Source organism: Cotesia glomerata, linkage group LG1, assembly GCF_020080835.1.
Source record: "Cotesia glomerata isolate CgM1 linkage group LG1, MPM_Cglom_v2.3, whole genome shotgun sequence".
Taxonomy (NCBI): domain Eukaryota; kingdom Metazoa; phylum Arthropoda; class Insecta; order Hymenoptera; family Braconidae; genus Cotesia; species Cotesia glomerata.
The window spans coordinates 32,978,663-33,003,543 of NC_058158.1; the positions used below are offsets into that span (position 1 = coordinate 32,978,663).

The 24,881-nt window shown below is 33.9% G+C and overlaps 4 protein-coding genes across 5 annotated transcripts; 2 read left to right on the top strand and 2 right to left on the bottom strand.

Annotated features, from left to right (window-relative positions):
- Window positions 1–724: 724 nt before the first annotated feature.
- On the top strand, window positions 725–3,770 carry LOC123275403 (beclin-1-like protein). 2 transcript variants are annotated; one of them, XM_044743502.1, is made up of 5 exons: window positions 725–1,012; window positions 1,485–1,645; window positions 1,881–2,293; window positions 2,906–3,394; window positions 3,537–3,770. In XM_044743502.1, the coding sequence occupies exons 1-5, from the start codon at window positions 901–903 to the stop codon at window positions 3,652–3,654; spliced, it is 1,293 nt and encodes a 430-aa protein (XP_044599437.1). In that variant the 5' UTR covers window positions 725–900; the 3' UTR covers window positions 3,655–3,770. The 2 variants fall into 2 exon arrangements, with proteins under 2 accessions (XP_044599437.1, XP_044599438.1); XM_044743503.1 differs by having other exon boundaries at window positions 891–1,016.
- LOC123275405 (uridine diphosphate glucose pyrophosphatase NUDT14-like) lies at window positions 3,722–5,326 on the bottom strand. The gene is made up of 3 exons (XM_044743506.1): window positions 4,676–5,326; window positions 4,483–4,556; window positions 3,722–4,006 (listed from the first exon to the last, which is right to left on the bottom strand). Exons 1-3 carry the CDS (start codon window positions 5,119–5,121, stop codon window positions 3,849–3,851), a joined length of 678 nt encoding a protein of 225 aa, XP_044599441.1. The 5' UTR covers window positions 5,122–5,326; the 3' UTR covers window positions 3,722–3,848.
- On the top strand, window positions 4,556–17,395 carry LOC123275404 (chymotrypsin-2-like). Its single transcript, XM_044743505.1, has 5 exons — window positions 4,556–4,677; window positions 15,626–15,719; window positions 15,814–16,127; window positions 16,790–17,035; window positions 17,134–17,395. The coding sequence occupies exons 2-5, from the start codon at window positions 15,653–15,655 to the stop codon at window positions 17,278–17,280; spliced, it is 774 nt and encodes a 257-aa protein (XP_044599440.1). The 5' UTR covers window positions 4,556–4,677; window positions 15,626–15,652; the 3' UTR covers window positions 17,281–17,395.
- On the bottom strand, window positions 6,055–9,208 carry LOC123275139. The gene is made up of 2 exons (XM_044743068.1): window positions 8,460–9,208; window positions 6,055–8,207 (listed from the first exon to the last, which is right to left on the bottom strand). The coding sequence occupies exons 1-2, from the start codon at window positions 9,195–9,197 to the stop codon at window positions 6,063–6,065; spliced, it is 2,883 nt and encodes a 960-aa protein (XP_044599003.1). The 5' UTR covers window positions 9,198–9,208; the 3' UTR covers window positions 6,055–6,062.
- Window positions 17,396–24,881: the final 7,486 nt, after the last annotated feature.

Here is a 24,881-nt window from a genome sequence, read left to right on the forward strand (position 1 = left end):
TTTTACCTTATTAGTTTGATTTGAATAAATCGTCGTAATTTTTGCAACTACATCTGGGGGTTGAGAAAGGAACTGGAAGGTTTGTAAAATGTTTCGCGTGCCTTGATGATAATAGAGATCTTTTTTATCGGTATAATTGTGTAGAGAGAAAACTACTTTGCCGGATGTGTAAAGTGACTTTACCTTCAGCGTGATCCAAATTATTTCGAGGACTGTACTTGGAATAAAAATAAATTTTAAATGTGAATCTTCTATCATAAGAAAATTTAAAATTTTTGAAAACTAACAATCTATATTAATATTTTCCAATAATTATTTTCAAGTCAATTAACAATTTTTATTTTAGCAAGAATGATTTTAGGTAGACAGTAATAATTTCTTCAATTAAAAAAAATTTTCGACCTTTAAAAGATTTTTGAAATTATCAAGTATCAAAATATTGAATGACAAGAAAACGAAAAAAATTGTGTGATATTGTATGTATTGGGTAAAAAAATTTAATTAAAATTTCTGCTTCAGAGATTAAGAGTCTTGCTGGATTTCCCAAACTAAAATAATCTTGCGCATGCGTTGGAATTTAAACTATACTCGTCTACCATTCAGTACTACCAAGTTACCAAGTCTTTCAAGCCGTATGAACTAGATATCACTACAATACAATTCTGTGGTAATATTTACAATACATAAAATAAAAAAGAAAACAATTGCCTGCCCATCTATTGCGCGCGCCACCTCTGTACTACGCAAATAATAACAAAAAACAAAGAAAAAAAGTGATAGTAATAATAATAAAAAACATTTGATTGCTATCAAGTTTAGCTCTGAGTACAAAAGGTTCGTACGTGACAGCGTTACAGAAAAATTATTTAGCTCAGTATTTAGTTAATCACGCGGATTAAAATGGTTGATATCAAGACAAATATTAGTTTTGCGTGTCAACGTTGTTTACAACCACTAAGACTCGATCCCAGTTTTGATCACCTTGGTGAACACACACTAGCTGAATTATCACGTAGGTAATTTCTATTTTCAACAGTAAACAGTAAACTTCTAAATACATTCATACTATTGTATATTATCAAATTAAATATTTTGCTTTGACTCATTTGTTGATGCAATATTTTTTTTTATTAATGTCAATAAAAAAAAATTAATAATTAATTGTTCTAATTACCTGTATCCAGTTTCCCTATCAAGTTCATATAAATAATTTTAATAGACCATTGATTTTTTACCAATTAAAAATATTTATATGAAAATTTTTCAAGAAAAAAAAATTTTTTGAGTTTATTTTAATCGGAAAAAATTGCATAATCTCAAAATTCAAAAAAAAAAAAAAAAATATTGAATAGAATTTAATTTGAATTTTTTTTTAATTAAAATTTGTTATATTTTAAATAAATTTTGGAGTTAAATATTTTTTTTTTTTAGTTTTTAGTCAGTAGTAATTTTATTTATTTATTATATTATTTTTTTTTTTTTAGTTCCAATTCAACAACAAGTTGTAGGTGAAATAGAACCACAAAGTGGTAGCCTAGAACATTTAGTACCACCATTTAGACTTACGGAATCAGTAAATGGAACCAATGGTTTTATGCTGGTTGGAGATTCTGGTGAAACTGAAAGCCTTAGTCATCATTTGAGGGTAAATTTGTCAATATTATGATATGATAAAATAATTCAATATTTAATATTTTATTTAGAACTATTTATAATTTTTATTATTGATACATAATGACAATAATTAATTATGAACTATTTTATCCTAATTAATAAATACAACAGTATTCATTGATGATTTTTATACAAAAGATTAAATACTTTAATTAAAAATAAAAAAATTTTTATTACAACTTTTTAATTGGAGAAAATAATTGCAGGTGCGAGCGACGTTATTCGACATCCTGAGTAGCAGCAGCGCTGCAGATCATCCTCTGTGCGATGAATGCACTGACAGTCTCCTGATGCTGATAGACCAGCAGCTCCGGATGACAGAGGGCGAGTGGTCCGATTACAACGAGTACCTAAAAAAGCTGGAAGCTGAGCAGCAGCAGCTCAATAATGACAACGGGGAGTTGGAAATGCTGGCTAAGGAGCTGGCTGATGTTAAAGCTGAAGAGGAACGAATGATCCAGGAGTTAGAGGCCTTGAGGAAGGAAGAAGCTGCCACGATAAATGCTATCGCTGAACAGGAATCCGAGCGCGAGAGATTGGAGACCGAGGAAGAGAGGTACTGGAAAGAGTACTCCAGGCACAGGAGAGATTTAATTTTAGCTGAAGAGGAATGTCGAAGGTATTTTTCTTTTTATTTTCTTTATTCATTGTCTGAGTAATTAAAATGACGATGAAGTATGAGCGACCCACCTTTTGACCTTTGTACATTTTTTATGATTTTATAAATAATTTTGGTATTTATGAGGTGATATCTGAGTAATTTTAGACTTGACCTAATGAAATTTTTTTATAAGTAAAAAGTTATTAGTTATTTCTTAAAATGTAAAAAGATAATAAATACTCCAAAATATTAGTAGGTTTTTCAAAAATTTTTAATTTATAATATTCAAGTAATTATCAAAATTTTTATTTTTCAAATTATTAATAAATTTTTCTAGAAATAATTGTACAATGATATTTTTGTTTATAAAAAATGTATAAATTAATTATCAAGTAATGTTATTTAAATATTTTTTTTCAATTATTGTAAAATAAACTTATTTTTTATTATTTAAAATTTATAAAGTAATTATAAAAAATCAAAAAACTTTTATCTCTCAATAAATTTTCTAAAAATTATTTTTTAAATTATATTTACTTTTTAATAAAAAGGAAAGTAAAATAAAAAAAAAAATTTAATTAAAAAATGAAATGATTTATAAAATGAATAAATAATTTTTTATAATTGTAGCTTGGAATGTCAATTAGCCTATGCATCATCCCAACTAGAAAGACTGAAAAAAACGAACGTATTCAATGCCACATTTCACATTTGGCATTCAGGTCACTTTGGTACTATTAATTCATTCAGATTGGGTCGTTTGCCAAGTGCACCTGTAGATTGGAGCGAAATAAACGCTGCTTGGGGTCAGACCACACTATTACTCTCAGCGCTCGCAAGAAAGATGAACTTGACATTTCAACGTTTTCGTTTGGTGCCTTTCGGTAACCACAGTTACATCGAGGTCCTTGACCAGCAAAAGGAGTTACCACTCTATGGAAGCGGAGGGTTTAAATTTCTCTGGGACACCAAGTTTGACGCTGCTATGGTTGCGTTCCTGGATTGCTTGCAGCAGTTCAAGGAGCAGGTGGAAAAAGGTGACAGTGGATTTTGTCTGCCCTACAAAATGGATCGAGGGAAAATCGAGGATTCGGCTACTGGGAATTCATATTCTGTCAAGTAATTTAAATCATTGCTGTTTATTTATTGCAAAGATAAATTTATTGGAAGAAACTTACTTAATTTATATTTAACTTTAATTACGAGCTAGATTAAAATTGTTTATATTTTAAAATAATTATTGTTATTGTTATTATTTCAGAATCCAATTCAATTCTGAAGAGCAGTGGACCAAGGCATTAAAATTTTTGTTGACGAATTTAAAGTGGGGCCTGGCTTGGGTCAGCTCGCAATTTTCAAAAGACGAGGCTGAGCATTAATTATTGCTAAATATTAATTACAGTGTAATTTAAACTTAAGTAACTTTAAATATTTAATTTTTACAAAGCCTCTGTAAATAAATAAACATTTTTGTAAATAAATTATCTTGAAAAAACAGTGATTATTTTAATTATCTTTTTAAATTTTAACAAGAAAATTTATTAGAAAAAATGTAGCTTGTATAGAGAATGGTCTAACTATAACGATCCTTCTTAGCGTTCAAAAACCATATGACACCATAGAGAAAACCTGCTGGACTTTGAACTTCACCTGACGATATGTAAGCGTTTGCTTCCTCCGGAGACATTTCAATTACTTCGATTAACTCGCCTTCTGATTCATCTCCTCCGCCTTTTATTCAGAAAATTAAAATAAAATAAAACCAATAGTATTAACCTTCAACCTCGATTAATTAAATTCATCAACATTCGACTCATACGACAGACATCAGCAGTCACTGCATACTCTGATTCATTGAATAAAAAAACAAACAATAAACTAACACCAACTATCGCTCACAGACTGATAACTAATCCCAATCACTAATCATTTATGACGTGTCATATTTACTTTCATGATAACAATTTATAAATAAATTGTCATTGTTAAATTAGATGGATTGATTTTAAAGAAAAAGATTTTTTTTTTCTAATAAAATTAAAAGCAAATTTTGCTTTTTATGAAAGAAATTTAAGAGTGTAAAAATTTTTAAACTAAAAATTTTTACGGCTAAAATAAATTTTTTCTTGGAAATTATTGAAATGTAAATGAAAATTAATGAAATGTATAATCAATAATTCAATAATTATAAATTTAAAACAACTTACCCGGATGCTTACGCATTTCGTCAGTCACTTCAACGTAAAAAATCGTCCGTTTGCCAGTTGTACTGCCGATGTCACTGTAAAAAAGTAATAAATTATTAAAGTAAACTTTATTAATAAAATAAAAATTAAAATATTTAAAAGATAAAGATTGTTTATGGATTATTAAATTGGATAAAAGCAATCAACCGTGTACCGGTAAGTAATGATGTGAGTAAAAGCTGATGATGGTGCTTCATATCCGCATTCTTCGCGTAATTCAATCCCCGCAATCTCGATAAGCGGCAAATCTTTATCAACGATACCCGCACAGAGTTCCAAGGTCAGACCCTGTTCTAGTGGGTACTTAGCAGTGTTAATATCTTGGAATTTTTCTGGTAGACTAGCGTAATAAGCTGCTGGACGGAATTGCCGTACAAATACAAGTTTTTTTCGTGTTACATTAAATATTATTATTGATACGCTGTCGTGAACTCGTGACAGGTCCCAATTTTTTTTCTCGCCGTTTTGGTAAAAGCTCATTCGCGCTGGTCTTAGCCACGGCGAATCCGCGGGCATCGGCTCTAATTTCAAGTTCTGCATGTCTAGCATTTTTTTGCGTATCACAGTATTACGCTCCTCTAGTGTTTTATTGTCCGACATTTTTTAATTTATGACTTAATTTATTGTAAATTAAAATCAATTTTACTTTATATTATACAATATATTTTATATTATACTTTTGTTTTTAGTCTGACGGATATGTATGTAGCTGTCACGATGGTTTTGATTGTTTTTCGATACACACAACACACACACTGTCAAATTTTTAAAACACCAGTGTCTTTAGGTTAGTTATTGCAGCATCCTCTACTGGCCTTAAGGTGCAATTTCATGGTGACGCTCTCGACGCTGGCTTAGAGCGTCAAATGAGGTCACGTGGTATAATTTCGGCTGGAACTCCATCTTAAATTAATGCAGCGTCAAAGCTAAACATTGTTTAGCTTTTTAAAATTTAAAAATTTTATTGTTTTTTTTTTCAGTGCTTTGAAGTTTGACGCTCCAATATTTGACGCTGCGTTAATTTAAAATGGCGCTATGGTCAAAATTGTACCACGTGACCACGTTTGACGCTCTTAATCAGCGTCGAGCGTCAGCATGAAATTGCATCTTTACTTTAACACCGCGAGCGGTAAAAACTTACAACTTGTCATTAAATAATTCCGCGGGAAATGTAAAAAAAATTAAATAAATAGTACAGATATCAGCAGGCATCTGATGATTTGTAATTTTATTTAAAAAATAAATAAGTACCGAAAAAACATTTCATAAAAGTTACATTAATAGTTTTCTAAAATTTCTACATGTAGAATTTTTATCAAACTTTTTTTTGCAATAAATTTTTTACTGAGAAAAATTCTAAAAATCTCAATATGATAAATAAATGACAGTTTCAGAAAACTTTTATTAGAAACAATCCTAAATAAAAATTTAAGAAACAATTATCAAGAAAAAATTCCCATACTTCATCAAAAATTTATTCAAAAAATGTACATACAAAAAAAAATCAGCCTTTTTATCAAAACAATTTATCTATAATAAATTCACTTCTTTTTTTTCTTTTTACTTTTTCGTGACTTAACTTTCTTAACCTCCGGAACTAACGGTTGAAAGGCATCTAAAATATCCTGCTGTCTAACCTGAGTGTCAACATGAACAACATCTGGTTTTTTCTTCGCCCGATTAAGAGCCGCAGGGGGTGAAAATTCAATATCCATATCAGAAGCCACTGAGCTAGAAGCACCTGAAGCGTCATCTCTATTCGGAGCAATTTTAAACTGTACCGGTTTCATCGGTTCGTCTAGGACAGGCGTGTTTTCGCTCTCCTTTTTCACCGGGTACATCGTAAAGTAATAAATTCCATCCCTTCTCTGTATATACAATGTCGGAGGTGCTTTGAAATCCTCCGCATTGAAGTCAAATTTCCTCGGCTGTTTTTTCTTCAGCATCGTCGAACTCTTGGTCTTCAATTTCTTCCCAATTCTCATCGCAGAAGGCACCGAAGCAGGCCGATTGCGTTTTTCAATCAGCCCAATCTTCGCCGCTTGAATCATCTCCCGAATTTGCTTCGAAATCGCCCCAGGTCTCCAACCAATTCTCGGTTTCAGTCTACCGGTAGGTTGGTACTCAGTCCAGAACCAGCCCATGTGCGCAGGAACTCTCCTTAACCGATCATTGCAATTTTTGTGCCCGTAAAGCCGTTCCGAATGCGAACGACTTACAAAGTCAACATTAACTCTCTTTCTGATCTTTCTCTTCTTGGGCTTCTTGATACTTTTTCTATACCCGTCACCTCGAGGACCCGCATGGTAATCTTTCTGTCTGTTAAATTTATATTTCCTATCTTTATCTCTATCTCTCATCAGATAACTTTTCTTCTTCGGTTCATCAGCATATTCAACGGGAGTTTCAACACCTTCAGTCACCACAGTCTCACGATGAACTTTTTTACGCCTCGCTTTGCATTGACGTTCTCCACAAGGACCAATCACATCAGCCGTATTTAATTCGTCGTTACACTTATCTTTATCTCCATAATTATATCTACTATAATTATATTTATAATTATAATTATCATCATCAGATACAGTTGCCTCACGAACAATTCCATTTCTGCCCGGCACCGCAATAGTAAAAGGCGTAGCCTTAGTCCACGGTGACGTTGATGCTGATGTGCAAGGATTTCCTTCATCTGGCAGTTCACTTTTGACCCTCTTAAAATCTCGCGGGGCGCGATAGTAAGGACTCGCTGAAGGATCCATCAACCCCAGGCCCGGCAGACCCGGGACTTTGCCCAGTGAATCCACAAATTCTTGGGCTTCTTCAAATGCCCTGGTAAGACAGTCGATGTGTGGGCACTTTTTCCGTCTGCATGTATCCGAATGTTTGGTGCTCTTACGTGAATTCAAAATATTCCTTTCGTCACTGGACCCTGGGCACGTACTTTTAAACCTTGAAGACAAATAATAAGTTTGAATTTGATTGCTCGCAGGGATATCGTCATACCTCATTGGATATGTGGAATTCTTGGGGCATTCACTCAATGCTAGACCTGGCCACTCACTGTTCTTGAGTTCCTCGACACCTCTGGCTGGTTTGCCAGGGTCTTCTTCTCTGGTACTGCCACCGCCGCCTCTAATTCTCTCGTCTGAACAGTAGGTACCATTGTAAAGTTCATTGCTTGGTTGATTTTCAACACAATAGCGAGACATAAAGTGTAGTACCTTGTCATCGTTACCATTGTTCAAGCCTTTTCTTTTCTTTCTTTCTTCAACAGTACTCGGTCTTTCAAATCGTTGTTGTCCGTGTTGTTGTTGTCGTTGTCGCCATCTAGTCGTCCACGCACTAGAACAGCATGAACTTGCACAACCACCACACCGAACAGGGAAGTCCGAGCGTATTTTACTGGATTTGTGATTGCGACTATCGATATTCCCATTATTATTACGGCTATTGCACCAACCACCATACCGTTCCGCATTCGTGGGTGAACAGCACCCGCATGTTCGCTCGTTTGGATACAACTGATAAATTAGACGCCGATACTGGCTGTCGTTCAATTTCTCAGCTTCCGTTAGGCTTTCAAATTCCGGGTCGTTTATACCGATTTTTGGCGCCTCTGATACTTTAAACAGTGACTTTATTAATTTTATTTCATCGGGAGTGAAGGATAATTTTTTATTCATTATTCATTATTTTAATTTACACAATAATTTATCATGGTTTAATTTTTACAAAAGAGGTTATAATATTTATGACATTTTTAAAAATTTTATTGTTAATTTAGTTTATGTTTTTTAAATTCAGTTGTCATAACAACGCGTCAAGATTTCTGCAGCATCGACTGGGCCGTGAAAAAAATAATTGGTTCCTCAGTTTGCCTCAATGAGGCGCGAGCTGTCTTTCAGAGCCGAACTAGGATATTATTTGTTGAATGTTTATTTCTTTTTCTTCTTTTTCTTCTCTTTCTTACTTTTACGAGGGGCTTTGGCTTTAATTTCTTGATTTTCAGGAGTTTCAGGATCAACTGTCTGACCTTCCTCTCGATCTGGCTGAGGGACCAGCGGAATAAGAACAGGAGGCGAATACTTTCCTTTTAACTGATAATTTGTAACTATAAATTTACCTTTGCAGGTAATTTTAAAATCAACTTTTATTTTGCCAGCTGGATTACCACCTGGATCTTTTAGATCCCAGCAGCCATTTAGCGCATAAGGTTCTGGCATATGCTTGCTATCATTCATAGCCATTGCGAATTGATCGCATATGCAACCGGTAAATAGTACAGTCGTCTCAGCAATCGGATACATATCACAATTACAAAACACACCGATTCTCAGCGGCGTCGTTTGCATTTCACGGAGAAGATCACGCGGTCGTTTACCAAAGACACATGATTTACCGGATTCGTATATAAATACTGTGTTCCCATCTTCAGTCTCACGTTGCTTTTTCTCTTCTTGCACTTGCCCTTGTTCATCGTCTGTCTTCTCTTTTTCACTCGGAGTTAAAATAGATTCAAAGTCATTCAGTGACATTACAAATACCGGCAATGACAGAAATTTTATTTTTACTAGAAAATCTTTGTTTGTCGCTTCGTGGATTTTTTCTTTCGTTAATTCTAAATCATGGACACCTACTTCGACTAAATATAATATTTCTTCTTTTATACTTTCCATTTTATAATTTATAATTAAAATTTATCTATCTTAATAATTAATAACCTAAGATTTATAAAATTTTAACGTAAAAAAAAAAAAAAAAAACAAATGACTAACTTTAAGTTGAGTTAAAAAAGAAATCTTTAATATGAATAATCCTTCCGCATAAGTAAAATAAAATTAAACTCTTGCTTATGGGTTTTGAAATTGAATAACCATGGTATGGTATGGATCTCTAAGACATTTACGAGTACATACATTATATAAAATATAATAACAGTAATGAAGTTTAATATTGAATTGCAACATAATAAATAGACGCGCTTAACATTAAAGTATTTTCCCGTCAGAAATATCGATCACACGGTGATGATCCATCTCTTGTATTTATCAATAAACCTCCACACACACACACAAACACTAATGCATAAATGCATCCCTTTCTCTTTTTGTGAATCTTTATATTATAATGCATGTCTTACAGATAGAGAAGGTTGTTTTTATCTTGAATATTAACGTCAGTACAGCGGCATCAGAATCATTGGATAGGAGCAACAGCAGCTAAGCGCGATCAATGTCTCACGAAAAACCCGGGCAAGTAGATCCTATCAATCGACATACATACACCAGTTGAGCGTTTAATTTAAGTTAAAGCCCAAGAATCAGAATAATAACAATAATAATAATAATGATAATAATAATAGCAATCTGAAGACTGAATATAAGAAAGAGAAGTGTTAAATATAGATATGGATAATGTAAGGATAAGAAGAAAAAGACAACGATCAAGGTTTCCTTATTCTTTCTGGCACGACCGACAGGTTACGAGGAGACGACTCTCCGCTCGAACTCTCTCCGTACCAGCTATAAGATCTGTACACATTACATTCTGTTCCCTATACCTATAGTCCGCTTGATCTAACCCGTACCCGTGATCAGCAAGTCTAGCGTACACAACACCATGCTCCGTTATAAATTTAATAACAACAATGATCCAGAGGAGTCTTAGTCTTAGGCCAAGATTCACCAGATTCCTTTCTCTCCGATTAATATAAGACGAGTTCCAGTTATTATTATACTTATAAATATAAATATAAATATGAATCTGTCTCTGAAGCAAAATCCGCGCATTAATTTATAAATCATACAATAATAATAACAATAATAAATAAGAGTATAAATTTATATGTTAAAATTAAAAATAAGGGTCACCTTGAAAGTTAAAAGTTTCTGGGAGATTTAGCTGGTACCTAAAACCTGCCGCCATTACTTGGGTATTCTTTCTCGCTTTATTTTATTTACACGTGTGTAGAGTGTATTTGTGTGTCTGACTGCCGGTGTGTGAATCTTTAAATACACGAAGAGGCTAGACACACAAAAAGGCACATGTGTACACACATATTTATTGTATAGGTATGTATACAGTCGTCTCGACAACGTGCTGAAGTATGCACTAATTGGTGCGGTCACTCGGACACAGGCAGCCGAGTACGAGGTAAGGCCTCTCGATACCCTTGCTAAGAAACACGCGAATACGCGTACCGGCTTATTGGTGAAACATACGGCAACAATATAGCCCGGGATTTATACTGTTCAGATATATATTATACAATTTAGACAAATGTTATTATGATGAGATATTGACCGGCTAAAGTTTTAGCTAGAAAACTTTAAGGAAGAAATAAAAGACACATATGTTTATAATACACATGTGTGTACGAAAATACTTGGATGTATGGGATGGAAGTATACAGTAAAGGCTCATCTGGAGTTGGTGGCGAAGGGAAGCAAAAGCCGAAGTTAAATTCCGAGGTACGACGACACGGCGGCTCGTTAAAATGCTTCTGGGGGTTTCGGACGGTGGACGCTCAGTTAATTGGTGATTAGCGATTAAAACGAATCGATCCCTTAGCTTCTCGAGTAGTTGTTGAGGAGCGGCCCAACGGAGTTGAGACAAAGCCTCCAAAGACTGGCAGTCCAACTTATATGTCACCTTAAATATATATATCTGCTGACAATCGCCTCCATCCAACTGGAAAAAGTATTTTATACCCCGATGATTCATTTTATAAAACTTTGTATTTTATATTTTAATATTATATATTATATGTTACATTAATTAATTAGCAAGACGAGATTAGAGAGGAGATTAAATTTTAAGATTGGAGGCTGAATAAAAGTTTCCTTGAAATCAGCTCCATCGAATTAATATCAATGACGATTTTATTTATTTAATTAATATGTTTGCTTTTTAACAAGTTTGTTCCTCCGTTTTTTTTTTTTATTTACTTAAGCTTGGTTTACCTTGTAATTTATAATTTATAATTTATAATATATGATAATTAAATAGCTCGACATTTACAACTCAACAGCAAGTTTGCATCCTAACCCAAATTCGTCTTGCACGAAACGATTTTCTCCTGTCGTCAACGGGACAGTACGACAACTTAAACACAGTAACAGCCACGCTAAAAACCTATATAATACCATCAACCATTACATCTTACACTGTACTGTTTATCCTCTCGGGCTGTGTACACTATTGCTATTACTATTACTATTACTGTTACTATTACCATTACTGGTATTATAGTTATAGGTTATAGTAATGTGTAGTACGTACAACACTAAACAGAGAAGAGCTCAACGCCGCGGTGAAACCTTCATCGTGCACCGAGCTATATCCCACGACATTATTTCTTCCTCTACATCACCGGGTCGTCGCACGAAATACTCTTTACTCTTTATAGGTATAAATACCTACATACATACATACACTAAAAGAGTATATCGTAGTACTTGGTGTTTACTATTTGCAAATACAAATGTATATTGCCTCTCTAATGGCAAAAATTTATGCAATTATCACAATTATTTTACGTTATTTTTTTTTTTATTTTTTCCAAGGAAAAATTTTATAGAATTTTGATGAAAAATAAAAATATTAAGTAGTAAAAAATAAATACAATACTTAAGAGCACCCATAATACGTAACGAACCATAAATGCGATTTAAACACACGTAACACGCCATTTAAATAATTTTCTCCTACCGTTGGAGTAATCGAGCTTAAATTTCCAACTTACACAATACACCCATTACCGATTCTAAATAACCGGCATTGCATACCTTTTAGAGACACCGAATGAGCATCCGAACAATTAATCCAAACAATTAATAACTCGAGTATGTTTAGTGATCTACATTTGGAGACAAAAGCATACCAGGAAGCTGTAAATAGGAATTACCGTATCTCCATGGACTACCAGGATGAGAAGAAAGAAAGGGGAGGAGAGAGATAAAGAGAAAAGGATCTTCTCTTCTATAAGGCAAAGGCTTTGGCTCTGTATCTGGTTGGCTTGCTCTTCTCAAGTGAGGTCAGAGGGCGATAGCGGTACTGGGATGCTGGGTCTTGGACTTGGAGGAGACCGACTAAGAAGAACGAAGAAGGTTACGATAAAGAATAATAATAATAAGACACTACTATCCGCGTCTCCTACATACCGATGCAGCTTTTACCTTTTTTCGGCTCAATACTACACAAATGTTCCATTGAATCCCATGACTAAACACGAAAATAATTCCCTTTTCTGCTTCCATCTACCGAAGGTCTTTCTCCTAGTTCGGACATTGCTTAATTTAATAATTCTTCAATATTGAAATTGAAAAAAAATAATTGTTATTAATATGAGTTTGAAAAAATGTAAGAAGAAATTGATTTACTTGAGACAAATATTTTTTTCCCTGCGGTGAGCGAAAAATAATTTAAGTTAATTTTGTTCCGCGAACTCATCTAATCATCAACATCCTCAGAACCAGCAGAAATGCACCGGTACAGGTTCAACAGGTACAACCTAAAAAATACGAATAAAGAAGCAAAGGTGTATCATCAGCATGTTTCTTTGAGACTTATACGCAAGCGTAATGTGATTTTTTACTCATCCAATTTGAAGGGATATGCGAACTATTATGTGCGCTCTTCTCTACATGTATACATAGTAGGATCCACTCATATTCACATTAATACACACTCAAATATCCTGGCAAGAGTAAGAAAGGCTAAGGCTGAAAATGAGGGAAAGAAAGATGAAAGAAAAAACATGTGTGGAGTAAATAAGTGTGTGTGGTACTATACTTGATTCATCGGGACTGTGTACTTATTAATGAGGTAGCCAAGATATGGGTTTGGATGCATGCTAAAGTTTTATACTTGGGTATAACATATCCTCAGCAGAGTACTTTTTACCTCTTTCTCTTTCATTCTTTAATAATCTATATAATGTGCAGTCTGTAGCTCACTCGGTTGGCGCAGGTAACCGCAGATTGACAAGACACTCGCAAGAAACGTGAATTATCCGAGTACGAGTACCAGTCTACTGGTACGATAAACTCAAGTATGAGAGCTTACACACCGAACCGAAGCAGAAGCAAGAGCAGAAGCTGAAACTTAAGAAGAAAAAGAAAAAGAAGAAGAATAACTTTGCACGGCAAGCATTACATCAGCTCGCCGGTACGGTAGTACGAAAAATATGGCTCCTTCTCGTGTCTTCGCTCGAATTATTTTTCAATTTTCTGAGACCGGTATGTCCGGTCGCACGATCGGTTCAATGCTTTTTATTACCATGCGCTTCATACTTTTATAAATATATGGGTGTATAAAACATAAATAAATCTACAGCAACATATGTAGCTGTACTTATAGTTATTTGAAAGTGTACAAAGAGGGATGTTGTGTTGTTATGTAGGTACTCGGGGTCTCTACTCGGGTTAGCTAGACCGACATACACCAGAGCGAGCATATTCACCGGCTTAATTTTATGCCATTAAAGTTTCCACTCGATGAGGATACGGGAATTGTCGTGACTAAATTGAAAACTATTAAATAAAAATTTAAAACTCGTCTTATGCTTTGATACAAATATATCTCTATTCTTTATAGAGAGGACCGGCGAACAGAAAAAGAGAGAGAGACGGTGCAGTATGAGTAGAACAAGATGAGAGACGTAAGTTAATGAAGCTAAGTCACGATATTAAATCGAGAGCGTAAATATACTACGATGTGGGGTAAGCCGCGAGGCACACGACGCCAAAGAGATAGATCTAGCCATCGTGGCTTGTTATTATCGTGTAAACGGGTATGGAGCGTCTTGTGTCTTGTGTGAGAGAAAAACTTGGTCTCTATTATATATATATACATATAGATACATATACACTATTACTCTTATCCCGCTGCCGTATGCCGTATGCCGTACGAAACTAGGATCCCCGAAGTAGGTAAACGGTGAATGGTGTTCTGTTCAATTGGTCCTGGCAATAATTCTTCCTACCGTCTACCGTTTGTTAGTTACTTACTCACGGTTGTTTACTTATTTTTACCAAAAGTTTATTTTATCTCGGTCTTTCTCAATCTAAATTTCTCTTGGGATTTTTTTTGCATAAAACTTTCCATCATATACCATACCAACTGCACGATACAGTGATGTATTGGCTTTAAGCTATATACACTGTCGATATTACATATACAACGGTGCGTGGATCGGCATTACATGTGCGTGCGAATAAATGTACCAAAGTAATGCCGTAATAATACAAGTGCGTAAGCCAATGGCCAATAAGATTAAACTGTTTCAATTGCAATAACTGAGCTGGTTATCGCCCGGATATATATAATAAACTCGTGTCAATTCCTACACTTGACGTATCAGAAATCGATGTGTCATCTATTGTATTGTATTGTATTGGATTGTTTTGTATTATAGTCCATGGGGTTTATGGTTTATATATAAATCAATATGTATGCTGTTGTTGATAAATAAACAAAATGTCTTGTATTATTGTTTTCTACTCGACTTTTATTATTATTTTTATTCATCAGAAAATCTGAGATTACAGGGGCTGAATTTTATAGAAAAATTTTTTATTAAAAAGTAAAAATAGTAATACTGATTATAAGAGTAAAAAATAATTGTTACTTAATCAGAAAAGAATAATCTAAAGTAAATTGATAATATTTTTATTGTTATTGTGATTATGCATGGCAATAAATTATAACTTGGCAAAGTTAAGGTTTGATTAAGTAAAACAATTTAACGATTTATGATTGTAATAATATTTAAATGTAATACTTCATTAAAAAGTAATTTAATAGATAAGAATCGTGATGACAGGTATATAAAAAGAAATAAAAATAAAAATTTTAATTTAATTTGCTGAGTAAACATATTATCAGCTGCGTATATTACATTATACATTTGTAATTAGGTGATATATTTCACTGAATAAATTATATCATAAATATATATATATATATATATATATATATATATATATATATATATATATATATATATATATATATATATATTTATCCGTATTGTATATACAGATATACAATGATATGAAAATTGTGTGTATAAAAACCTGTTGTTAATTTATATTTTATACAGATATATTTACAACAGTGAGAATTCAAAATGGTATCACTAATTTCGACTGCTGTTAACTTGCTGGTTTTTGTTCTCATTACCATCAGTACTGCCGGTAAGTTATTTGTTTTATTACTTTTCATTTGTATTATTACATCATAATAATAATATATGTATATTTATGTATAATTTTTTTATCTAATGAGTAGATGGAGGAGCACCCGCAAAAATATTGGAGGGAACTGATGCTGAGCCGGAAAAGTTATCGTACATGGCGTCGCTAAGAAGATATAACATACACGTTTGCGGAGGGGCTTACATCAGTCCTTGTCATGTTCTTACCGCGGCTCATTGTTTCGTGGGACGTGCTAATCCACCGTATACCGAAGGCCTCGTGGTCGTAGGAAAAGCTGCGTTAAATCGGTATGCTGGAGTAATTCATGAGGTTGAAAAAGTAACGCCTCACAGTGATTTCGAAAGGGGGACTAAAAGCCGATGGCGCAATGACATCGCTGTTGTGAAGGTGATTTTTTTTTTAATTTTGGGAAAAAGAAGCTTTAAAAAATTTTTATTGGAGTATAAACACTGATTATTTGGTCAAGTTTTTCACCTTAACTTCAAGTATACACTAAAAAAAACAAAATTAACTTGATTTAAGTATAGAAAAAATCTTCCACTGATAAATTTTACTTAATTAAAGAATTTTTCTCTATCAAGTATTTTTTTTTTTTTTTTTAGTGTAAGAAATTATGGCAAAAATGCAAATTCTCATTTCCGGATTCTATTAATATCACTACCGTAATCAATTTAATTTAATTTAAATGATTGAATTTTATCAGATGATTCTCACACAGAAAAAAAAAACGTTCTTGAATCAAGTATATAATTTTAAAGAACTTAATATTCTTTTTGAGTAGAAAAATTCTTGTTTTAAGGAAATTTTACTTGATTGAAGAATTTTTGGTCTTGATTCAAGACAATTACCCTCTTCAAAATTATATTCTCGGTTCAAGAATTTTTCTCTTGAATCAAGTTAATTTTTTTTTTTAGTGCAAAAAAAAAAATTTACACTTATAGTTTAAAAAAAACATAACTATTAATCAAGAGCCTTGAACTGTACCGAGAAATTTAATAATTTTTACTAAAAACATTTACACATTGACAACTGCCCTTATTTTATTGCAGTTGAAAAAAAACATAACGATAAGTCCATATGAAAAACCTATAGCTTTGCCAACAGTAGACACACCAAGTGAAATAATAGCGATACTAGGTGGATGGGGACAAACAACTTTGCGAGGTGCAGAGACAGACCGACTTCAACAAATGATGGTCCATGTAATTTCTAACGAAGAGTGTAATAAGAGGGATGCTGATGTTCTCCCATCCAATTTGTGTGGATACAATGGTCGCGGACATGGATTTTGTAATGTAAGTTTTATAAATTAATTAGTTAATTATCTAATTAAATAATAAACTAATTGAATGTATATCGGGAAAATTAATTAACATGACATGTTTATTTTCAGGGTGATAGCGGTGGTCCTTTGGTCTATAATGGAACTGTTGTCGGCATTGTTTCGTTTTCCATAGTCTGTGGGTTAGGATATCCAGACACATACACTCGTGTTTATTATTACATTGATTTCATTAACAAAACTATGAACGAATCATAAATTATTTATGGGAATCCAATCGAATGAATTCATTGTTATTGATTGTAAAGTAATTAAATTATATTGTTAAATATTATTATATCCATTTCATGACCTCATTATTGTAATTAAAATAAATACTCCTTGGACTCACAAAAAATCAATGTTTATGATAATTAATTATTAATTAACTGTCACCAGGGTACATATTTGTGATTGAATGAAATTATTTTTTAATGAATTAGGAGAAGAGGGGGCAAATCAAGATATCCTTAAAAAAGATAAGGTTGAAAATTAAGTTTCAAGGCGAAACAGAAAAAATAAGCTGGTAAGTGAATTATAATTCACTAAAGTTATCAACCATAGTTGATAATTTTCGAAAAAAATTTCATATTATTTTTGGAAATTTTTTTTTTTTCGTAACTTTCCTATTTTGATTTTATTACTTCGATCATAAAATAGAGTTGATATTTATATTGATAAAAGAAGATATTTTTTTTTATTAATTCGTTCTTTTCAACTGTCAATAATTTAAAATAAAAAATTCTAAGATTTGTTTATTATTTATTTGAATGAAAATGATTTGTTTAATGATATTTAATTTAGTATCAAATAAATTTGAATCAATTAATCATCTTCATAAATTCATTTTAAAGATCAAGTCAAAATTAAATGAGCATTTTAATGAATATTCGTGCGAGAATTTCAATTTTTTAATGAACTGTTATAAATATAAATCAGAATATGTAAAGTTGAAAATTTATTTTACGAAAAAATCTTAGCAAATTTAAACTCAAGTCCAGCGAAGCGAGTGATTGATAGATAGTAGATAATAAAATGAATAAAATCAAACAGCAGCAATAAAATAAAATGAAATAAAAATGAGAATAAAACAGCGGTAATGACAATAAAAAAAAAGTATCTCAATTTCGTCGTGACGATGAATCTAATAAAAGTAAATCAAAGATATAAATCACAAGAGAGTAGAGAGGTGTATAAATATATGTATATAGGTAGAATCCGGAGCAATATACAAGAAGTCGATCGCGAGGGGCCAGTTATGCACCAGAATGTATAGAGTGTAACAAGGATCGTGATCATCCGTCTATCTGGTATCCGTCGGAGATAGGAATTGCGCGTACTTCTCACTGGCCAGAGGAGTATTCGAGGGAGCGAGGACTATAAGGACTCCGCTGAGCGAGTAGAAGAAGAAAGACCTACTGTAGTTCAGTTATAGAATAGTACAAGTATAAGGCGATAAAAATTCAAGAGAGAAAGCAAGAAGACGAGCTCAAGCTGGAGATGCACTGAAGCGAGCAAGACGAGGTGCAAGTACCGAGCAAGTGAGAGCTGACCGGAGAGGATGAAAAAAGGAGTGAGATGTAAAAAGGGAAAAAGTCGAGCGAGGGAGTGGACCACTGGGAGGTCACGACCCGTAGCCCGAAGGCCCAGCGCCCGGTGAAAGGCCCGCGGCTATTCCGCTCGTGATGGGCCTTATGTACCTTCCTCCTCTTCAAGAACCAACCACCAATATACAGTATGCAATACACCGATGGACCCGCGCTCTTTACTCTCTTTATTTTTATTTTATCATCCTCTTTCCCTTTCCTATTTTTTATTATTTTGTTATTTAATCTTCTTAAAAAGGTATTACATTATTCTCTGGTTTGCTCTGCTCTGCTCATCTCAGCCCGTCCTATTCCTTTTATTTGCTAGACACCGATTCGCTATTGCTAAATAATGTAACAGCAACATCACAAACAAACTCATCGTGTTCTCGAACGTTTAATTCGAAGCAATAATCTATTATTTTAAAAATCGCAAAGATCGTGGTAAAGTTACTAATCATAAAATAAAGTTACCGAGTGTTTAAATTCTCTTTACATTTTAAGTTGATAGAAGAACTTACAAAAATATACGTAGAATATTATAATTAATCAATAAAAAGCATTACGAGTATTTAGAATATATATTGAGACTTTATCAAGTTTAAAAAAATACTACAATAAATTGAAAAAAAAATTAATTTAATCAATTAAAATTTCTGAATTCAAGAATTTTTCTCTCGAGACAGTTTTTTTTTTCATTCTAACTATTAGTTAATAATAAACATAAACATACATGGTTATTTAACCAATAATACTTCATCTGATTAAATTTTTAAAAGGTTGGCTAAATAATAATATTTAATTAAAACAAAAACTCTAGTTGATCTCTAGAATAAATTATTCTATAGGAGAAATACTAGTAGGATTCATAAGTCCTCCAGCTTACCAGTTATAAGTTATAAGTAATAAGTTTTAGTAATCTAAAGAGTACGTAAACGTTGTCTGGCTGAAACCGCCCTTCTACCACTTGGCCCTTAACGATAAAACTACTTGAGTCCTTCTTCCGTGTACGCCTTGGTTTGGCCACCTCTCAGGGCTTTGGTATTCACTGTATCATAATATATATACTTCCGTAGGCTAACCCGGTACAGAGGGCGCTGGCAGCCTCTAGTAGGGGTCTGATCGGACGATAATTGGATAGATTACGCGGAACCTCCTCCAATAACGATAGCATCGCGTTTATATCATCGTTTAGTGTGTGCTGGCCAGCACCACCCTCGACTGGTATACGTGAATGTATTATCGGGATAAGAATACGGGTGTGGATGTTAAGAAAATACACACGAGAAGTACCTTCAGTTCTTTGAGTTAAGCGTTGTTATCGCGACAGGGCTTTGCACGTTTCTTCATACTCTCTATATAATACTTTTACATCCTTTACTTTAGATGTCGAGTCTTGGAAATACGTTCAATACCGATACATGTATGTATTGAAAAAATTATTTGTTGAGACAAAATAAGATTAGATGTAGCACAAAATTTTAATGCTAAAATAGTGATTAGAAATTTTAAATATAATAATTTGTCGGTAGGATTAATTTTTGAGAAAATTTTAACTAAAATATTATTTTTCAACATGCCGTGGACCTGAAAAGAAAGTCCAACAAAATGATGGTTTTAAGCCATCTTTAAATTAATAATTAAATAGTTTATAAAACTTATTTAACATATTAAAAAATATTTTCTATGGACATTTCAATTTTTAGCACTTTAAAAATCTATCGAAAAAAAGTTTTAGAAACTCTAAGTACAAAGAAACTTTTCTTAATGTCGCCGACGCTCTTCAATCTCTGAAGAATGAATCAGATAAGAAATAGTAAAAAAAAAAAAGTGAGTTTATGGCACATTCGAGATACAGGAACAGAAATTTAGTGCAGAGGGTAGTGTATACTCTTAGAGTACCTCGTCATCATTATTATCGAAGGATAGGTAATTGGTAATTATCACACAGTACATGGGCGACTGATACAGCAAACTGGAAGTTTGTCTGTGGTGGTGGAGATTCAGAATCAGTAAGAAGAGGGCATCGGCAGCGTCAGGAGCAGAAGCAGGAGCAGGAGCAACAGCTAGCGACGGGCCCCTGGCGTGGTTTCGTGCGCAATCGCGAAGAGCGGAACGAGATCCCGGCAGGCGATGCCCGAAGCGATCCGAGAAGAAGAAGAAGAAGAAGAAGAAGAAGAAACAGAAGGTGAGCATTGAAGAAGACGAAGACGAAGAAGAAGGTATAGTTGGAGGTGATGCTGGGCTGGTGGTGGTAGTGCTGGTGATGGAGGACGTGCTGTTGAGATCAGAATGCAAGAGCAGGACAGAGTTTAAGAGTGAGCAGCTGAGAGACGCCTTGGGAGAGATACTTGAACGAAGCCAATCGACGATGAGACCCGCGGCTGTGGGAAAATGATCTCAGGGCAAAAGAAGGCTAGGCTGTATAAAAAGCGTAAAACCGACGATTAAGTGCGGCTTCTCGCGCATGCCCTTGCTTCTGAAAAATCGCGCCACCTTTCTTTCTTTATTTTTATTTCCTTTTAGTTTTTTTATTTTTTTCTTTATTTTTTATCGCCTTAACACTTGCCCATTTGGCCGTCTGTTGTCTACTGGTTCAGCTATTGTTTAGCTGTCTAAGTATCTTTGTCTGGCCTGAGTCTCTATGACAAGAAAATTTAATTATCAATCGGTTTATGTACTCTTCATATCACTTGCTGGTCCTTAATCCAAAATTTGAACTCACACTAACCTTTTCAGTCTCTTGTGAGCTTAGAAATGAAATTAGCATGAGCTTCATTCCCTTTTTGCACAGATTTGCTCCCAAGGAATTTATATTGTCCCCGAGTATAAGCTAGCCTGTGAAATATATAACAACAACAACAACAATAACAGCAATACAAGTGAAATAAGTGAGTAGCCGCAAAACGAAGGAGTATGGTCACGCGGCAGCCGCAGCCCCGTGACAAATTCATCGAGTCACGCCGACTCACGTGCTCATGCGTTTCCTTAGGTTATTTGTGCTGGCGTCATCGTATTGCTTCTTATAAATACATATATAGAAATATACACGTATAAATCGGAGGTGTAAGAGTATATGATTACGTACACTTGGGCAAGGTACGACGAGCAAGTAACGCGACGCAGTCATCATGGCCATTGCCAACTTGGCAATAAATTAAAGCTAGGAGAAACGGGCCCTATTAGCGTGCCATTAGCAGGCCCGACCATGCGTGACTACCGTGGGCATCGCGTTTCAAAATGCTGCGTAAACGGCCGGAGGAAATTGGAAGGGGCTCCACAGATTTGTACTCTTTTCTCGGGCGATATATATATATTTATAATATTCCTCTACTTACTCTCTCAGAGGTAGTGAGATCGTCTACGTCTGGTGGCGTATTAAACATCATATGATTTCTAAGTGTGTGAGTATGTAAGAGTATATATCAGTGTTTTGTACACCACTTAGAGATGTTGTTCAGAGGCCAAGTATGTACTCTACTCGGTATAGGTAAGAGTAAAGAGTAAATCCCGTATCGGTGGTGTTTTCAGTGCAGCAGCTCTACTCTGGACTTGACGGGCCTTAGAACGACGGGTCTTGTTACTCTCACTAGGAGGCTGGATAATTCGTTATAATTAGCACCCAGGAGTTGCCAATTGCCAAGTGGAATTTAACTTTTTTTAATGCTTTTCAGAACGTTGTTATTAATTTTTTTTTTTTCCGTTTATGCTTTTAAGTACACACTGGTTAAATCTCGAAGAAGTTATAAATTAAAAATTTGTTTTAAATATTCAGTTGTTGCTGGTATACTACTACTTGCTATGATAATTGTTCAAGCCATTTTACGGTGGGAACACGCTTTTATTTACATAATTTTTTTAACCGGGTGGGTCTTTTCTCGTGAATCGATCAAATTGCTGATTTAATTGGCCGTTTAAGTTTTATATTACGCCGAATTAATTATTGTAATTATTTGTAATTATTGATTATTAATACAGTGATTTTTTGGTGAACTTAAGGTCTGAGGATTACTTTGGCCAAATTACTTTCTAAAGAAGAAATTTACTTGTTCTCAGCTCAATTGCAGAGCATTTGATTGTAGAGACTTTCCATTATGGATGTATTTAAGTTAAGAAGAAAGAAGAAGTGAATGAATATTTTAATTCAATCTCTGTACCAAAGCATTAAAAGTAAATAATAAATCGTTTAGAGATCAAAAAGTTTGAAGATTTTGACCGGGTGTTGAGATTCGTGTTTTTAAAAAGTACCCGCGAGGCTTAACCGAAAAATTAAGTGAGCAGTCCGCGGGGTAGGATGATTATAATGATGATGATGATGATGATGATGATGATGGTCGTCAGGAGTATATAGAAGAGGAGTTTCGAGAGTTGAGGGCTGAGAGGACCAAAAGAAGAACAGTTTTGCTCTCAGGAGTGTATGGGATCGATACATCATGGGCGCCCAGCAGGGGTCCTTACCACCGATACAATCTACTATAGACGTCGGGTATGCTCTTGAGAGGTATAACCTCTTCTCATATCGGTTATATATCCTTGGGTGAGACGCACGCCAAACGAGGCCCCACGTTATTATTATTCGGGCGTACATTTGTATCTGGATATTAAATATATATATTTATATTTATATACATTATTCTTAGCAGAGTTCAAACGCATGGCTGAGATTTTGAATTTTTTGATAATTATCCAATCAAGGCGTTATTACTTTTCTCGTCATCAATTAACGGTACTTTGGTGGTCTTTTATATTTATTTATATTAATTATTTAAATGGTTGAGACACTGAATTATTTATTATGTAAAGTATACTTTTAATTAAAAAATTTAAATAATTAAAGTTGTAAAGAATTCAAAGTATGGCGAGGAGTTTGTTAGAGAGAATCTAAAAATACGGCACAAAGTATAAAAGATAAAAATGACATGAGATGGAAAAAAAAATTAAAAAAAAAAAAGAAAAAAAATAAAACGTGGTAATATTAAAAAGAAAGCAGCAACGAAGATCGATCGTATAACGACGATAAACATCGTTACCGAATTCTCAACCGGGCTGAGACACGTGTATTAATTTCCGAGACGGCTCGTAAAAGTTAGTTTTACGATTTTAGTGTAGATACATACAACACGACTCTTACAGGCTTAGAATATGCAGTAGGTATAAATGTAATATTGTACAGCTAGCAGGGCTGGTTTAAGTAGACGGCAGGTACACTCACCGCGCCTTTTGCGACTGGCACCATCACGGGAAAAAGACAGAGAGACTCAGATAAAAATACATACATACTTACATACATATATGTATATATATATATATATATATATATATATATATATATATATATATATATATATATATATATATATATATATATTTCAAGAGGATGAGTAAAAGGGAATAAAAGCAAAGGCAAAGGAGGAAAGAGTGAGGAGAAGAAAAATAATGCACGCGAGATTGCCAGCAAAACGGGTATAAGAGAGTCAGAGAGATAAATCGTGGCTGAAGAACAGGCGAAAGAGGAAAAGAACAAGATGAGTCGAATGCGAGACCAAGAAGAAGAAGAAGAAGAAGAAGCTGCATAACCCGAAGAGGCCAAGGCTCTTTTCATTCTGACTACTAACATAAGTTTATTCTCATTTCCGAGTTGGCTCTTGCCTCCTCGTTATGATAACTCTGCAGGACGCCACTAAAATTCACCCAACAACAAATATTCCACGTTAATTAGACTCTTAATTATTTCTTCTCACACCATCCCTTGTACCCGGTATTTTTTAATCGTCCTCATCTAAGATACCGATTAATTTAACCATTACACTAAAAAACGGTAGATTAGATAATAGCTTCGGCTTATAATGCTAATATATGTTATTGAAAATAATAAATTCATTGGTGAGAAAGTTTATTCAACGTCAGTGTGTTGTCCCGTTTCACAAGGTGCTTTGCAGACTCTTTTAAGTTTTACGATACCAATTATCCGTGAGCTGCTGTACTTACGAGCAGCCAGGGTATATATTGGACCTTGAGGCCACCGAGACTTTGCTGTATCAATTTATTCAACTCTTTCCTCTTTTTATTTCTCCTGTACTCCTTCGTCTTCTACTTCTTGTTCTTGTTCTTCTACTTCTTCTTCATCTCCTTGGTTCCGTCTTTTATTTTACTTTATTTTATCTCTCACTTTAAAACGCAATTCCGTTATATGCAGTAGCAATTTTCCAATTTAACATCTGCACCAGCATCGAT

What these genes read in the sequence shown, in the direction of transcription:
- LOC123275139 (XM_044743068.1), bottom strand. Translation starts at nt 9,197, where the DNA reads ATGGAAAGTATAAAAGAAGAAATATTATATTTAGTCGAAGTAGGTGTC. An exon ending in AGAAAAAGAAGAAAAAGAAA is followed by an intron (nt 8,208 to 8,459) that starts TAAACATTCAAC and finishes TTAAAATAATGA; the next exon opens with ATAATGAATAAAAAATTATC.
- LOC123275403 (XM_044743502.1), top strand. Translation starts at nt 901, where the DNA reads ATGGTTGATATCAAGACAAATATTAGTTTTGCGTGTCAACGTTGTTTA. An exon ending in GCCTTAGTCATCATTTGAGG is followed by an intron (nt 1,646 to 1,880) that starts GTAAATTTGTCA and finishes AAATAATTGCAG; the next exon opens with GTGCGAGCGACGTTATTCGA. An exon ending in GCTGAAGAGGAATGTCGAAG is followed by an intron (nt 2,294 to 2,905) that starts GTATTTTTCTTT and finishes TTATAATTGTAG; the next exon opens with CTTGGAATGTCAATTAGCCT.
- LOC123275405 (XM_044743506.1), bottom strand. Translation starts at nt 5,121, where the DNA reads ATGTCGGACAATAAAACACTAGAGGAGCGTAATACTGTGATACGCAAA. An exon ending in ACTCACATCATTACTTACCG is followed by an intron (nt 4,557 to 4,675) that starts GTACACGGTTGA and finishes ACTTTTTTACAG; the next exon opens with TGACATCGGCAGTACAACTG. An exon ending in CGAAATGCGTAAGCATCCGG is followed by an intron (nt 4,007 to 4,482) that starts GTAAGTTGTTTT and finishes TCTGAATAAAAG; the next exon opens with GCGGAGGAGATGAATCAGAA.
- LOC123275404 (XM_044743505.1), top strand. Translation starts at nt 15,653, where the DNA reads ATGGTATCACTAATTTCGACTGCTGTTAACTTGCTGGTTTTTGTTCTC. An exon ending in CATTACCATCAGTACTGCCG is followed by an intron (nt 15,720 to 15,813) that starts GTAAGTTATTTG and finishes TCTAATGAGTAG; the next exon opens with ATGGAGGAGCACCCGCAAAA. An exon ending in GCGGACATGGATTTTGTAAT is followed by an intron (nt 17,036 to 17,133) that starts GTAAGTTTTATA and finishes GTTTATTTTCAG; the next exon opens with GGTGATAGCGGTGGTCCTTT.